The sequence below is a fragment of the Hibiscus syriacus genome, unplaced genomic scaffold, assembly GCF_006381635.1.
Source record: "Hibiscus syriacus cultivar Baekdansim isolate YM2019G1 unplaced genomic scaffold, ASM638163v2 tig00113548_pilon, whole genome shotgun sequence".
In the NCBI taxonomy this organism is placed as follows: Eukaryota; Viridiplantae; Streptophyta; class Magnoliopsida; order Malvales; family Malvaceae; genus Hibiscus; species Hibiscus syriacus.
Genome location: NW_024063465.1, coordinates 699374 through 717386, shown reverse-complemented (window position 1 = coordinate 717386; position 18013 = coordinate 699374). Strand labels below are relative to the sequence as shown.

General features: G+C 32.1%; 1 protein-coding gene across 2 annotated transcripts; it reads left to right on the top strand.

Moving 5' to 3' along the window:
* Window positions 1–645: 645 nt before the first annotated feature.
* Window positions 646–17053, top strand: LOC120186531. Of its 2 annotated transcripts, none has more exons than XM_039190428.1 (25): window positions 646–669; window positions 760–982; window positions 7469–7686; window positions 7767–7872; window positions 7961–8062; window positions 8231–8287; window positions 8429–8507; window positions 8654–8801; window positions 8886–9009; window positions 9138–9306; window positions 9428–9456; window positions 9599–9747; window positions 9851–9953; window positions 10054–10149; window positions 10236–10282; window positions 10371–10494; window positions 10613–10675; window positions 10776–10835; window positions 10924–11085; window positions 11164–11237; window positions 11320–11413; window positions 11513–11649; window positions 11739–11819; window positions 11920–12025; window positions 16778–17053. In XM_039190428.1, the coding sequence occupies exons 2-25, from the start codon at window positions 800–802 to the stop codon at window positions 16862–16864; spliced, it is 2598 nt and encodes an 865-aa protein (XP_039046359.1). In that variant the 5' UTR covers window positions 646–669; window positions 760–799; the 3' UTR covers window positions 16865–17053. The 2 variants fall into 2 exon arrangements, with proteins under 2 accessions (XP_039046359.1, XP_039046358.1); XM_039190427.1 differs by having other exon boundaries at window positions 8651–8801.
* The last annotated feature ends 960 nt before the right edge of the window (window positions 17054–18013 follow it).

The window sequence follows — 18013 nt, the reverse complement described above, 5'->3', positions numbered from 1 at the left end:
AGTTAATAATAAAATATATTTAGTATGTTAATGTAAAAAACATTTTAATTTAATTTATATAAAATATTATGAATTTAAGTATTTATACAATAAAATATAAAAATATATACACCATATTGTTTACTTTAAACCAACTGATGATCTTAGCTTAATGGTTAGATATATGCTTAATTTCCTATTTGACTAATGTTTGAATATTTTTGTCCGAATTTGCTTTCCTTTGTTTCTTTCAACTAGAGAGTGTCACATATTACTATTTTATTGGTGAAAATAAATATATTAAATTAAAATAAAGTTAATACTCCAATTGAATGATTCTATATGATATCATTCGATTGAAAAATTAAATTTATTTTAATTTTTTAAAAGTTTAAATGAATTTAAAGAATATATAAATAAAGATGACCAATGTATGATTATATCAACATATTTAACTGTTTCTGAAGATAGTTGACACGGAGTGACCATATATTAATTAAATTAAAATAAAAGTAACTATATCTTATATATATTTTTTTTAAACCAATTAATTTAAAACACAAACATAAATAATTAACCGTGTATTTAAACTAATAATAAGTGTTGGTCCTACGTTTTAACATTTTCGTATATATATATGGCCATTGGGGAAAACAGTCTGCACATCGATCGGCAGTTCTCAACAATACTGTGAGTTCGCTTCATTCTAACGTGTGTTTTAAAGTTCTTTCAATCATTTCGTTGAACACATCTCTAACTTTTATTTCCGATGAAAATTAGGAGTGCTTCTTTACACGGGAAAAGCTGCACGTGAGTGACGATGGGAGCGATAGGTGTAGCTGTGATCGGAGGAGGGATCCGAGGGCTGGTTTCTGCCTACGTTCTGGCCGAAGCCGGCGTTCCAGTGGTGGTTTACGAGAAACAAGAACGGCTAGGCGGCCATGCGAAGACTGTCAACTTTGATGCCGTCGAGTTGGACCTTGGCTTGTTGTTCCTCAATCCAGTAAGATTTTATATTTGAATTTTAACTTTATTAATTTTATTATTTAGTTTAAGGATCTTGTTATTATGAAAATGATTTTTTATGAATAAATTTGTATGAATTTAAATGAAGTTAAATATATATTTAAAAACCAGTAAATATACAAAAGTTTATAACGTATATCTCTAGTTTCAGTTCTGTATTTAATGTTTATTTCGTTTCAGTTTAGTGTTTAATATTTTATTTTGTAACTTAAATTAAATCAAGTCGTAATAGGTTGTTAGGTTTAACCTTAAGTAATAAGTGTCACAATATGATAATTTTAAAAAATTATTTAAAATTAAAAAATAAAAATTATATATATATTTTAAAAAGTAAACATAGATTTTAAAATAAACTTAAAATTTTGATAATTTTTATTTTAATTCCAAAACCTATGTCGACCACAGCTTTTTATCGACAACGAAATTTCACTCGACTTCTCTTTCATGACGATCAAAATCTTATGAAATCGTGATCGATCGACGATCAATCGATCGTCGTGATTTTCATCTTTAAATTTTCAAGGTATAAAATATTGATTCATCATCGTTCAACCATCCATCACGATTTCATGAGAGTTTCGGATAAGGTTTCGTCCACGATAAAAAAACAGTAGCTGATGTGAGTTTAAAGTTGAAATGAAGATTTTTAAAATTTTAATTTTATTTCAAAATTTGTATTTTTTTAAATATATATAATTTTAAATATTTTTTAAAATTATTAGATTATGACACATGTCTTTTAACAATCTGTAACGACTTGACATAATTTGAGTTACGAAATAAAAAGTTAAGATCAAATTAAAATAAAATAAACGTTAGACATTAAATTAGAATAAAAAATATATATTCTACATTTTTTTTGTATATTTAAGCCTTTAAAAATGATAATAATTCAAACTCATATATTAATTCCCTATTTTAGAAAGCAGCAGGTGCCCAATATAATCATACTAGGGAGAGAGAGACAACATTTTCAATGGTCCGTCGCCTTCTGTCACTTTCCCGTAGGGTTACACTTATTACAAATAGCAATAATAATAATAATAATAATAATTTTTGAATAGAATGATACTAATAGTTATAAATAGTACTTATAGGTGGTATATCTAAAATTATTTTTTAAAGTGAACACACGTATGATAACAATATAAAATTTTTAAATAAGTACAAATATAATTTTAGTTAGATACAGTTTATAAAATAAATAACTAATAAAAAAATTCAGATTTTAAGATAGATACGATAAATTTTGGGGTGAGTATGTGTCTATCCTGACCGAGCTATGGCTCCGCCATTGTGTAAGTACGTACATACGTAAAGTATGTTATTTTTACTCTACTTATTTTTTATTTATCTATAAGTTATTATAAAATATTATTATTTGAAAGATTGTAATTTGTTTTAAACACTCAAACACTCTTGATATACGATATGTTTAAACTCAAATTTTACGGTTAATTAAGTTAATAATTATTCATTTAACTATTGAAGAAACTCAATTCTTGCTATATATATATAAAAGGTTAGTATTCATTCACACATGGTAAAATTATTAATTTTATATTTTTTAAGACCGTTGAATAAGTGAAATCAAAGATTGAAATTAACATATTATTTTATTAAGTGAATATTTTCTCATTTATTACTGTTAATCTTAATATTTAATTTTACTCATCCAACGTTCCTAAAAAGATGTAAAATAAGAGCTTTACACTATGTCTAATTGACTCGATAATAATGTGATATATTTTAGGGGTGAGCATAACTCAAATTGGTTTTAGAAATCAATCTTTCCTACTCCATTTGACTCGAAAAAAACTTGAGTAAATTTGATTTGGAGTTGTAATTTCATAAATTGACTCGATCTAATTTTTTAAAATTTAAGTCGAGTTATAAAATAGAAATTGAAAAACTTAAATTTTTTTAATAATTAGTAGATTGCTTTTTAAGTTTGAGTCGAGTCATTTGACTTTATATGGTATATGTAATATGAAAAATATGAAGAAATATATATTTATTGTATATAGTTATAGAAAGTCGTTTAAATTACAATGATATAATATCATAATATTGTAAATACGTATATAGTTATAGAAAGTCGTTTAAATTACAATGATATAATATCATAATATTGTAAATACATATAATTAAATTTAAACAGAAACTTGATCAATCCGACTCGACACTACTTGAATTTTATAAACTTGACTCGATTAAAAAAATTCTAATCAAATTTGAGTTATAAAATAGATCTCATCGATTCTAATAACTCAATTTTTTTTAATTTAACTCGACTCGATTAAATGGTAACCGCATTTAGGTGAGTACTACCTGGGATGGTGCTCAAAAATTTAAAATTTTCATATGTTTTAAATTTTTTATATGTATTTTCTATTGAAAATATGTTTTCGTATCTCATAATTTTAGTTTATCCAACCCCTTATTGAATTTTGAAAAGTCAAAACTTTTAAATTTAGACTACGATTATTTTATATAATTAATTTTAAAAATATATTTTTACCAATAATAAATTTTAAACAATAATAATTAAAGTTAGAAAAATGGTAAAAATTCAATAATCAACAGATTGAATGATAAAGAGAGTAATACTTTTCAGACAACTAAACCGTGGATAAACCTATTATATGACTCTTGTCGAGTGAATAAATTATAAATTATTATTTATAATAAGTTTGTATAAATATATTTAATAATAAAATTTAGGGTAAAGTACATAAATGATCCCTTAATTATAAGATAATAATTTAGTTGAATGTTTCGATTATTAAAATTTTAGCCCTACAATAAAAGTATAAAATGAAAATAAAAGTGACACGAACTAAGTTACGTTAATGGCTAAATGTACAATAGTTATTCTTAGAAATCTTATGTTTAATCATTAGAAACTATTGAGTATTAAACATTTGATATTAAATAGATGAGCATTTTTAGAAAAAAATATTATATTTACCATATTAAATAAATAATTAGCCCTCGTTCACATTTAACTTAAATTTAAATCCGACATAAAATCGATTTATCAAATCATTTAATATAAAATAGAGATAAATTTATAAAATTTAAAAAAAATTAATATTAAATTATTAATAGAAATAAAAAAAAAATCTTTAAGAGGACGATTGTCGCTAACGGTCACTTAAAAATTATACCTAGCACATAGTACCAACGATGTACTGGTTCTAGGGAACATTGAAGTGACATTGTATGGTACAATTATTATAAAATCTAAAATATTAAAATTTTAATAAATTTAAAGAGAATTTTATGAAATTTAATAAAAATTAACCAACAATCGATAAATATAGTAAGATGAGATATTAAATTTTTTTAAGTTAAATCTTAGTGATTACGAATGGAGCAAAATAAATTGAAAGTGTCGTTCTCTCCTTTGTAGTACCTCGATCTATATTAAATTATTAATAGATCGAATATTGGTGATTATAAAAAATAAATTTTATGAGTATTTTATAATAATTTAATAGTATTTAATGAATATTTGATAAATATTTTAAAATTTTAATATCCATTTATATACTGAGTTGACTTTCAGTGAGGTCCCTAGATTTGTTAGCTTATTTAATTTATTTGAGATAAAATTTAAATATTTTCAAATATTTAATAAATAAATAAACTGTCGCTGTTATGTATTCAATAATGGAAAGAAACTGTCCCGATCCAAATTCTTCAGTATTAAATAATTCCTAACACTTGGGATAAGAATGTCCCTAAACTAATAAATTCTTTTTATGATGAATCTTTTTTATTTTTTTATTTTACTCAAAATTATAAATATAATAATAATATATAATGAGTTTAATTTAGTAAATAAAATAAATTTAAATATTTAAAATTATTTTATATTTTTAATATCAAATATGCTAATTATTTATAATTTTACGAGGTAAAAATAATATGATAGTAAAAATATAATTATTTAAAATAATCTCTAACTTTAAATTATTAAAAAATAAATCTTATACATTGAAAAATGTTATCATTGTCCACTCGATTGTAATATTATTTTTTATATTATATTATATTTTATATAAATAAATATGATGTTTGTGAAAATTATTTAAAAATATAAATTTAACACACAAATTATATATTTAATATATTTTCTCAAAAGTTAGATAATATAACAATTCAAATATTTCTATGAATTCAAATATTTATAATTTAATATTAAAGTTTATTTTTTTAAAACATATACTACAAGAATAATTGATAAAATATACAGTCAAGTAATCTTATGTTTCTCTAACCAAACACTGTAATATTACATTCTGTTAAACAAATCAAACAAGATAATATAACATTCCCATAGTAACATTACATTCTAGTAATGTTATTCACGACAGTAATCTTACATTCCGTGGACCAAACACCACCTTAGATTATTCCATATTCATACATGCATGGACTACAGTTGAAAAAAAGATATTTATGTCAAAATAAAAAGTAATAACTTGATCAAATGAATTTTGATCGATCTGATTTTATTAAGTCAATTTTTTAAAAATTAGATTTGGTTCGAGTTAGGTCAAGTTTATTTGATGATAATTTCGAGTTGAGTCGAGTTCAGGTTTAGTATGAAAAATAACCGATCCAACCCCACCTAAAAATAGTCTAATTATGGTTATATATATAGGAATAATTACAATAATACCCATATCAATATTATTTTTTCTTTTATATTCATATTTTATTGAATAAAATTAAGAATTATATATAGATATATATTGAGTTGGGTTAGATATAGGGATTTAAATTGCGGTTGTGGTCGTGTTACATTTATCGCGATTATGGATATAACGGATGCTATTGCGGTTATTACGAATATCATGGTCATGAACTTTTTCCAAGTGAGTTGATTTAAAAAAAACATAGTGGAATAGTGGTTCGTTATTGTTGCGATTGCCCATTATCCGCTAAATTACGACCGCGACGGGATTTCAAAATTGTCAAAACCTAAACGGAATAACTGTCAAACAATAACTGTAGATAGAAAACTTGGACTTATGGTTAGACCCGAAATGGTGGCTCTTTAGTAGTTATTGTCGTTAGTATTGCGTAGTCATTTTTTTTAGAGTTTTGTTGGGGTTTTTAGGTGATTGCTTTCGATTTTCGAGATCAACTTATTTTTGTTAGATTGGATAAGGGGGCCTGGATCAATTGTTGTTCGTTTCGGAGCTGTTGGATTTACAGATTGGAGTTTTGATCGATATTCTTGTGGCATGGTAGCTCCCTTGATTTCCATGTTCTTGGTTGAAGTTAGAGGTCGTTCTATTATTAAGCTGTTATTGTTGAGTTGTGCTTTTGGCGCCTTTTTGTAGGAGGTTTGTGTTGTTTTTACATCACCTTGTTAGTCGTGTCTTTGTAGTCTCTTGTATATCTGGCAGTGTTTTGCTTCCTCAGGAGCTAGTTTCTGGCTTCCTGCCCTTTCCATCTCATAGTTCACTCTTTTTTCTCCAAATAGGTTTAGGGAGGTTTTTTAATAAGGTTCATGGGGTGGTGTACCTTGTATCCTTATCAATACAAAGTACCCATTTTAAAAAAAAACGTATGAACTTCACTCACTTAGTTGAGCACAGTCCTATCTTTTTTATGTACTACCACGAGGGCACCCACTGGATGACGGGAAGGTTAGGAACCTCAGAAAGCATGCCACAACAACAACGCTATCCGATCGCTATTTGAATCCCTAGTCGGGTGTGAGCTTTATCTCAAAAGATATGTTGTTTTTCAAGTCGGGTGAAGTTACCCTAAACTTGAATTAGGTTGAGTTTCGGGTGGATGGTGAATTTTTATTAGTTCGAATTTAATTGATCGAAAAGCTGACTCAACCTTACCCATGCACACCCCTATTTTAGACTTTATACAATTAACTAGTTATTATATCAATTAAAATTTACTATCAAATATATTTAAAATAATAATTAATATAATTATATTTTTATCTTTTTATATTCTTATAAAATTCTTTAATTAATATAGTTAAAATTCTTATACTAATAGAGCTTGAATAGATCTAATAACACTTCCAATAAAATATTATGTAGTTTTTTTCTTCAAAATATTATATTAGATAGATGCTTCTAATTAAATACATGCATGCATGCAACGTATATTTGATTGAAATTTGGTGTACTAATTATTTTATTCCCTTTACTAAGCTAAAATGCCATGTTTAGTCCTTCGTAATTTGGTATCGTGAAACAAAGCATGAACATATATATATGTATATATATAAACTACATGTTGCTCTTAAAAATCATTAGGGTTTGTTGAACTCCAAGATTTTCTATGTTTTGTTGAAGCTATAGTGTCTATGTTGGGTTATGAAACAAAGCATGAACTTATATATATATATATATGGGAAACTTGACGTGCAAGATATGAATGAACTTATTTATATATATATATATGGGAAACTTGACAGGCAAGATATGCGACATTGTTGGAGACGTTTGATAGCCTTGGAGTTGATGTGGAGACGTCTGATGTTTCCTTCTCCATTAGCCATGACAATGGCAATGGCTACGAGTGGTGCAGCCAATATGGTTTCTCAAACTACTTTGCTCAGAAGAAGAAATTGTTGAACCTTTTCAACAGGCATAACCTCAGAGAGATTATCAAATTCGGGAATGATGTCGAGAGGTATCGCCTTTCTCGCCTCGAATCACATGATTTTTCGGCTGATCTTACTGGTGTATGATGCATCCACTTGTGTTTTGCAGTTATCTCGGATCTGTCGAGAACAACCCCGACATCGATCGTAATGAGACCTTGGGACAGTTTATTAAGTCCAAGGGGTACTCTGAAAATTTTCAGAACACTTACCTGGTGAGCTTCTGAAGAGTACTTGTATGTATTTCATCCTATTATTTATTGAGATTTACTTTATACTAATTAAGGAATCAAAATTTGACAGGCTCCCATATGTAGTTCAATGTGGTCCAGCTCCAAGGAAGATGTCATGAACTTTTCGGCCTTCCCGGTTCTTTCGTTTTGCCGCACTCACCATTTATACCAGGTGTTTGATTAATTGCTTAAATGGATTCTGATTGGTGTTTATATAATTCATGCAAGCTCTAACTATGGCCATCATATATCGGTTTCGTTTGCATGTACTCTTCCTACATAAAATTAGGTCTACCGATTTCGTTTGCTGATTTTTTTTGTTTTCCATTTCCATCTTCAGCAATTTGGGCAGCCACAGTGGTTGACCATCAAAGGGCACTCACATTTTGTTAAAAGGGTGAGCATTTCTAGTTTCCTGAGCTCTCCAACTCCCTTATATGTTCATCTTATACGTGAAATCGGTTGTTCAAAAGTATAAGAACTTGAAGTTATATTTATGTAAACTAATTAAAAATATGTTCCAATTCAATAAAATCAGATCAGAGATGTGCTGGAGACTAAAGGGTGTCAATTTAAACTTGGTTATGAAGTACAATCTGTTCTGCCAGCTGATAACGGTGAGCGATTACTCCTCTCGTCATATTTCCATGTTGAGTTTCGTATCGGGAAATATGACATTTTCTTTTCTTTGAGCTTCATTTTCTAGCACATTACCCTATGGATTTACAGAGCTCCAAGGATAATCGTATAAATGGATTAGCAGGTACAACTGTGGTCTGTGGAGACGGTTCCGAAGTAACTTACGGTGGATGCATAATGGCTGTTGATGCTCCCACAGCCCTAAGATTATTAGGAAAACAAGCTACATATGAAGAAACCAGAGTATTGGGTGCATTCCAATATGCTTCCAGGTACAAGAATGATTTGCTTATAGCTAATAACGATTTCGCCTTTTCTTTACTTCATGGAATCTGATAATTAGTTTCTGCTGACAGTGATATTTACCTTCATCGGGACAGCGGTTTGATGCCGCTAAACAAATCAGCTTGGGGTGCACTGAATTTTCTCAATAGTAGAGATAACAAAGCATGCTTAACATACTGGCTCAACGCACTGCAGGTAGGTAGCAAGTTCTTCCAGTAAACAAGATGCTCATGCTCATACCGTTTATCTGAAGTACTTGGTTGCTTATCAAGTTATAACTTTGAGTAATGCTGACTGGTTTTTGTTACATTTTTTTTCTTCAGAAAATCGAGAAAGTGAGTGAGCCATTCTTTGTGACCGTCAATCCAGACCGCACCCCAGAGAGTACCTTACTTAAGTGGTCGACTGATCATGCCATTCCCTCTGTTGCTGCATCAAAAGCTTCACTTGAGCTCGGTCAGATTCAAAGGAAGAGAGGAATCTGGTTCTGTGGTGAGATATTTCCTCCATGAAATTACTTAATATTTTCGGAAATAATTTTATGAGAATCATCCATTTTGGAACAAGGACATATCAGTGAAATATTATCCCTACTGACATTGTATCCTTTCAGGCTATGGCTTCCATGAGGATGAATTAAAGGTACATATCTTGTATTTGCTGCTAGTTACTAACTCAAAATAATGATTCAATCTTATTTCAACAAGATAAAGGCCTTTAGCTTAGGGCACAAGGAAATTACAAGAATTTACAAAGCAGTCTCCTAAGGTGCTTTTTTTCTCAGGCTGGCATGGATGCTGCACATGATTTCTTGGGAAAGAAGTCTTCTGTTCTGTACAGTCCGAAGCATATGGCACCATCTTTCATGGAAACAACGGCACGCCTCTTCGTTACTAAGTTCTTTCAACAATATATATCTGTCGGCTGCATAACGTGAGTTCTTAATGATAATCACTTGATCCTTTTATCATCTTGTTATTTCGGTACATGTTTCTCTTCTTGAATTTGATACAATTTACTATATGGCTTTCACCAGCTTTATAGAGGAAGGAGGCAGGATTTTCACTTTCAAAGGAAACATGGAAAAATGTCCTCTTAAAACGGTCCTGAAAGTGCACAATCCTCAGTTTTACTGGAGGGTACGCACCCGACATTACTTAATCCGTATTCATGTTTTTTATTTATTTAGATATCTTATAAAACATAGTGCTGATGAACATTGGATGTGTTCTTCTCCAGATTATGAAAGAAGCTGATATAGGCCTTGCAGATGCATATATCCATGGAGATTTCTCTTTCGTCGATGAAAATGAAGGTCTTCTGAATCTTTTCCGGGTAAGAAAAGGTTCTCGAGACCTGTTCCTGTAAATGCAGTATGGTTTACGTTACAAGTTATCTAATCTTCATTGGTAACTTTGCAGATACTCGTTGCCAATAAAGAGAACTCAGCTACGTCGAATAAAAGAAGGTTTATTATAGCTCGAAGAAGAATCTAGATTTTGATACTGGTAGAATCGATATAGAAATATTAAGCACGGACGTTTAATTGGTTGCAGGAGTTGGTGGTCACCTGCATTGTTAACAGCTAGTATATCATCTGCAAAGTATTTCGTGAAGCATCTCATGAGACAAAATACCATCACGCAGGCGCGTAGGAATATCGCTCGTCACTATGATCTGGTAAGTGATCACGACTTTGATTTCAAGGTATTAGAACAACATTTTCGGAGTTACCGTGCACTATCAACTGGATTTATCGAATCGAAGCTAACGAATTCCCCGCAAATTTTGTTCGCAGAGTAACGAGCTTTTCTCCCTATACCTGGGCAAAATGATGCAATATTCTTCTGGAGTCTTTAGGGTCAGGATACTCAATACAACTTTTTTCTTTAAAAGTGCATGAACATTTGGATTTCATCCTTTTTCTAGCGTTGTGACGCTGAAATTAAGTTGCTTTACAGACGGGAGATGAGCATTTGGACGTTGCGCAGAGACGAAAAATCAGTTCCCTAATCGAGAAAGTGAGAATTCATGATGGTCTCATCCTTATTCTTCATGCTTTTTTTGCTATGATCATTTATTTGATTGTTTTGGTTTTTGATGCTGCAGACAAGGATCGAGAAATGGCATCAAGTTCTCGACATCGGGTGCGGTTGGGGAAGCTTAGCTATCGAAACAGTCAAAAGAACAGGATGCAAATACACTGGCATCACTCTATCAGAGCAGCAACTGAAATATGCTCAAGAAAAAGTAAAGGAAGCTGGACTTGAGGTATCCATGTCTGAAAAAATGGCTTCTGTCTGCAAATAACTCTGTTTGTCACATAGCTAACACGTTTTTGATCATCAGGATAACATCAAGATACTTCTCTGCGACTATCGCCAGTTACCGAAGGAACATCAATTCGACAGAATCATATCTGTGTAAGTCATAAATTCCCCAGTTAACATGTACTTAGAACTTCCATGTCAAAGAGTTTCAATATTTTGCAATTATGCTCTTCAGAGAGATGGTGGAACATGTGGGTGAAGAATATATCGAGGAGTTTTACCGATGCTGTGACCAATTATTGAAAGAAGACGGGCTTTTTGTTCTTCAGGTAATGTTCAAATGATGATGAACGAACTTTCGGCTTTGTATTAGGCTGAAACAATTCGTTGATGTCCAAGAGTGGTGTTTTGTTTTTGTTTTTACTCAGTTCATATCAATCCCAGAGGAGCTTTCCAAAGAAATCCAGCAAACAGCAGGTTTCCTAAAGGAATACATCTTCCCTGGTGGAACCCTGCTTTCATTGGATCGGAATTTGACGGCCATGGCTAATGCAACAAGATTCAGGTAACATCCATTGTTGTTTAAACACATTAGGAGTGCATTTCTCTTTGTTCTACTATACGAACCGATCGATGAGTATTGCACGAATGCAGTGTGGAGCATGTCGAAAATATTGGAATAAGTTATTACCACACACTGAGATGGTGGCGAAAACTCTTCCTGGAAAACACAAGGTACCTATGCAAATGCAACTCCCTCCTACACTTTGTGTTGATTTCTATTTTCATGAAAACCTAAAACACGACCATGAGTTTGTTTTGTTTTCCTTCTCAGCAAAGTTCTGGCACTCGGATTCGACGATAAGTTCATGCGGACGTGGGAGTACTATTTCGATTACTGCGCTGCTGGTTTCAAGACCGGAACCCTTATAGATTACCAGGTAAACTCTATACTGTTAAAAAAGGTGTAATTACAGAAAACATGCTCCAGCTATTTTATTTATCATATAATAAATTTTACAAGACTAAATCCTTTATATACAACCCATCAGCAGTTACTAGCCTAACTAATAATCTAACTAATTAATAACAAACTAAATAACCAAATAACTGAAAACTAACACTCCCCCTCAAGTTGGTGGTTAAAGATGTTGATTAACCCCAACTTGGAACTCAAATATTCATGTTGTTGAACTCCCAAAGCTTTTGTTAGAATGTCTGCTTGCTGATCTATTGTCTTCACATACTTTGTTTTAATTATTCCTTCTTGAGCTGCCTTGTTATCACACATCAACTTTGCTGGTCTTTTGTGTTTTTAAACCCAAGTTCATTCAGCAAGCCTGTTAACCACACTATTTCTGCTGCAGTCATTGCCATGCTACGATATTTTGCCTCTGTAGATGATCTTGCAATTGTGTTTTGTTTCTTGGACTTCCAAGATAGCAAAGAGTCCCCCAGTTTCACACAAAAACCTGTTACTGACCTCCTAGTCATTGGGCAAGTTGCCCAATCTGAATCACAAAAAGCTTGAAGTTGACATTGACTTCCTGCACTTAACAACACTCCTTGACCTGGACTACTTTTGATATACCTGACCACCAACAAAGCTGCATCCAAGTGTAATTTCCTTGGTTGTTGCATGAATTGACTCAACAATTGTACTGAATAAGCAATGTCAGGCCTTGTGTTGTGAGATAAATCAACTTCCCAATCAACCTTTGATAACTTGTCTTATCCTTTAATAGCTCATCTTCTGAAATCAACCTCTTATTTTGTTCTAAAGGAGTTGCAGCAGGCCTTGCACCCCCAGTCCAGTTTCTTCAATTAACTCCAATGCATACTTCCTTTGACTTATGATTATTCCTTTTTCTGATCTAAATATTTCTAAGCCAAGGAAATACCTTAATTCACCAAGATCTTTCATTTCGAAGCTTTTATTCAGAATTCCTTTGAGTTCTTTAATCAATCCACTGTCATTTCCAGTTATCAAAAGATCATCAACATATATGAGCATCATGAATACTTTGTTGCCTTGTGACTTAGTAAACAAAGAGTAGTCAAACTTGCTTTGAGAATATCCTACCAACAGAAGAGCCTCTGTGAGTTTCATGTTCCACTGCCTTGAAGCCTGCTTTAATCCATACAAGGATTTTTGCAGTATGCACACCCTAGTCTCCCCCTGACTGCAAAATCCTTCAGGTAGGGACATGTATACCTCCTCAACTAAATCACCCTGGAGGAAACCATCTTAGCCACATGAGAGAAGGTCTCAACATAATCAACTCCTTCTCTTTGAGTGTATCCTTTAGCAACAAGACGAGCTTTAAACCTCTCCACTTCTCCATTCGAATTATATTTGATGCGATACACCCATTTACTTTCAATGGGGGTCTTATTAGAATGAAAGGGTACCAATGCCAGGTATTATTAGATTCCAAAGCTAAAATCTCCTCATTCATGGCTTTAATCAATTCAGGATTTTGAATGGCTTCAGTATAGGTCTTAGGCTCAACTAAATGAGATATAGAAGAAAGGTAAATTTGAGTATTAGCAGGAAGATGAGAATAAGAAAGAAAATTAGAGATTGGATACGTACTTGGAAGAGAGGAAGATTAGTAGGTTTGCACATAATCATGTAACCAAGCAGGCTGTTTTTTGACCCTAATAGACTGCCTAGGGGGGATAAAAATGCCACTTGATGAAGAGCCATCAGAAATAATTGGCTGAGGTGAAGGTTGAGGTAAAATGGAATCATCCGTTAAAGCTTGAGGTGATGCAGAATGAGGTGAAGACCCAGAAGGTATAAAAGATTGGGTGTGAGGGGGCATGACTAGAAAATCAGAATCAGAAATTTCTTGAATAGGAAAAAATAGAGAAGAAGAAGAAATGGGAAATTGGAAAGGAAAAATATCCTCGTGGAACTTAACATCTCTATTAACAAAAAAGGTTTTTTTCAAGATTGAAGAGGAGGTAGCCTTTTTGAGTGGCAGAATAACCGATGAAGATAGAAGGTATTGCTTTTGGGGAAAACTTATCCTTGTAATTTGGTTGGCATAACATAAACAACCAAAAACTCTCTTATGAAACAAATTGGGGGATTTACCATAAAGAAGTTCAAAGGGGCTTTTACCAGCTAAAGAAGAAGAAGGCAACATGTTAATGATATAACAGGCTGTGGTGACACATTCCCCCCAAAACTTAACATGAACTTGAGAATGAAATTTGAGGGCTCTAGCTACCTCTAACAAATGTTTGTGTTTTCTTTCAGCAATGCCATTTTGCTGAGGAGTATGAACACAAGAACTTTAATGAACAATACCCAATGAAGAAAAAAAAGAAGAACACTCATTAGCAAAAAACTCATAACCATTGTCACTTCTAATGTACTTGACTGTGACTGAAAAATGATTTTTTACATAGGCAAAGAATTGTTTTAAAGAGAGGATTGCATCACTCTTAAGCCTCAACAAAAAAATGCAAGACATCCTTGTGTGGTCATCAACAATGGTGAGAAAAGATCTATAACCACTATGAGTGGAAATCTTATAGGGTCCCCATAGGTCAATATGTACCAAATCAAAAGGTGTAGAAGCTCTAGAAACACTGTGTGGAAAAGGTAACCTAGATTGTTTAGCAAGAGGACAAATTGAGCATTTATGGATATTGTCAGCATGAAACTTATGAGATTGTAAATATGAAATTTTATGTAAACTAGAGAAAGAAGAGTGTCCTAAATGAGCATGCCAAAGCTTTGTATTATTGACAGTTGAAAGATTCATACAATTTGAAGAACCCAAGGCAGAACCACAAGAAAAAGAATTACAATGATTAATAGAAAAAATACCAGAATCAAAAGTTGAAGAATCAAAAAATACAACCCACGAGACTCCCTACCAATCCCTTTCATCTTTCCAGTGGAGAGATCCTGTAAAATGCAGAAGTTAGGGTAAAATGAAACAATACAATTAAGTTTTTTGGTTAGCTTAGAAACAGACAAAAGGTTATGTGCAAAATTTGGAATAAACATGACATTCTTAAGGGAATTATTCTGGTCAAGAGAAAAAGAACTTGTATATGTTATGGGGGCTGTTTGGCCATTAGGTAAGTATACAAATCTAGAGGATGATGTGCAAGGAACAGGAGATACTAGCTTTTGAAAATCTGATAACATATGGTCAGTGGCTCCTGAGTCTAATATCCAATTGAAAAAAAGACTAGTAGTGGCAGATTTAATACCTGCAGTATTTGCTGCAGCAATTAGCATTGTATCCTCATAAGGTGCCTTGTTCAAGAGGAAAAGTATTTGATCATATTGAGCCTTTGGAAATTCAGGAACACTGGAGACAGTATTCGGCTGTGACTCAGAACTGGACTGGTTGTGAGAACCAAGAGGAGGCCGAGTAGAGGCCAGAGCAACCTGGCCTCCTTTCTTCTTTGAGAATTTAAAATCGACAGGAAATCCAATCTACCGGTAGTAATTCTCTCGTTTATGCCCTCGAACTTTACAATAGTCACACACACCAGAAAACTTTTTTTTATCAACAATCCCAATAGAGGTAGAATACAAAGTCGAGACCTCAGAAATTGAAGAAAGGGCAGAAGTGTAAATCCTCTGTGATTCCTCCTGGACCAGCATCGAATACGCCATATTGACAGTTGGCAATGGCTGCATGAGTAGAATTTGGCTCCACACAGCAGTGTATGTCTCGTTGAGACCCATGAGAAATTGAAATAATTTCTGCTATGCATAGTGAGCAATCGTTCGTTGTGAAAGAGCACAATCACAAGGGGAAATGGGAGCCAAGGATTCATACTCATCCCAAAGTGATTTCAATCGAGTGAAATAGACTGGAGGAATCACCTTGATTCAGGAGCGCAATTTCTCGGTGAAGGAAAAAGGATCTGGAACCATCAACTTTGGAAAACCTTTCCCTCAAATCCTGCCAAACCGAGGCAGCACTGGATTCGAAAACAATCCCAGCGGAGAGCTCTTTGCTAACTGTGTTAAGAATCCAAGACAGGACGAGAGCGTTACACCTCTCCCATTGAGGACGTAGAGACACCGAAATCTTCTCGTCTGCAGTCACCAGTAACAAATCCCAATTTATTCTTCGCAAGTAGGGCAATCTTCATCGACCGACTCCACACACCGTAGTTCTCGATGCCGAGAAGCTGATGCGAAACAAGAAGGAATCCCGGTGCATCGGAAGCATGCACGAACAGCGGGTGGTTGAAATCAAAGGCAAAATTCTCCATGGCTACGGAGGAGAGAAAAGGAGAAGAGAAATCCCTAAATTTGACCAAACAAAGCAGAGCCAAGGGAAAAATTAGCTAACTCGTGATGCCATATTAAAAAATGTGTAATTACAGAAAACGTGCTCCAACTATTTTATTTATCATATAATAAAGTTTACAAGACTAAATCCTTTATATACAGCCCATCAGCGGTTACTAGCCTAACTAACAATCTAACTAATTAATAACAAACTAACTAACCAAATAACTGAAAACTAACATATACATGTCTGTTAAATGATCTGTGAACCTATGTACATACATACATACAAACATACTATATTATGTAGTCTTACACTCCTTGAATATATCAAACAAGGATTCTCATGTGCTTGTTCCATTACATGTATGTGGTGGAAGATTTTAATCCTTGGGCTCGCTGCTACGTACAAATGCAGGTCGTATTTTCGAGGGCCGGCAATTTTGGTACGCTCGGTGATCCGTACAGAGGTTTCCCGTCGGCGTATTCCTTCAACGATGATTGAACTCCTTGTCGAATATCGACCCGAAAAGCAGGATAAAGCCGCGGCTGCATCTGTTTAGAATAACCCTCTCTACTGTAGTCCCTACTGTTGTTTAGTCGTATGTAGCAAGAATAAGCAAAGACAAATGCATCTTCATGATGTCTGTATCTGGTAGACTAGTTGGATATTATGTCCAGTGTTTTCATGGAATGTAAGAATTGTTTTTAGGTTTATTTTACAGCAACGTAATATTAGTATTATAATGTTCTGTTAGTAAAATATAAAATTATCTGGTAAAAAATTTTACTATATAAAATTTTAATACTAAAATTAAAAATAATAACATAAAAATTAATAAAATTATTTTCATTACATTACATACATTTTACAAAAGAAGTATATTTAACATTACTTAATATAACTAAAATATTAAATAATTCTTAAATAAATAAACTTTACATTTATATATCTTCATCATTCTTTAAAATATTTTTTAAATAACGTTTAATATATGTATAGCAATTTATGATTTCCCTCTTCAAACCAATTGAAAAAAAATTCTGTCTCATTTTTTGACCAGGTAAGATAAAGATGAATCCAATTAAAACATAAATAAATTATGCATTTAGAATCTAAACTATTAGTTATAGTCTTTTAATTCGGTCGGTTAATTCGATTAATTAATTCGGTTTTTAAATATTATTAAAGCTATTAATATATAAATAATATATTAAAAATTTAAAAATTCCGACTTATTCAATTAATTATTAGATTTCAAACCAAATTAACTGGTAACTGAACTTTAAAAAATCGTTAACTGTTAACCCATCGATTAACCGAACATTTGAACACCCCCATTACCTTTTCTTTTTGACGTTTCCCAATCTTTTATTTGTAATTTCAAATAAAAGCAGGACCATGAAGGTCATAGTTAAAGTTTTATATTTGATTCATTGATAAAGTAAAATGTTATGTTTTGTCAATAAATTTAATAACTTCATATCATTAAAAAAATAAAAATTTATATAATCTTTTTGAATAATTTGGGATGATTACAAGTTCAATGACGGATTTAGAAATATTTTTCACGGTGGGCACACATATATTAATAATATAAATTTTTTAAATGGAGTGGGTACAAATAAAAATTCAGGATGAACATTGTCCGTA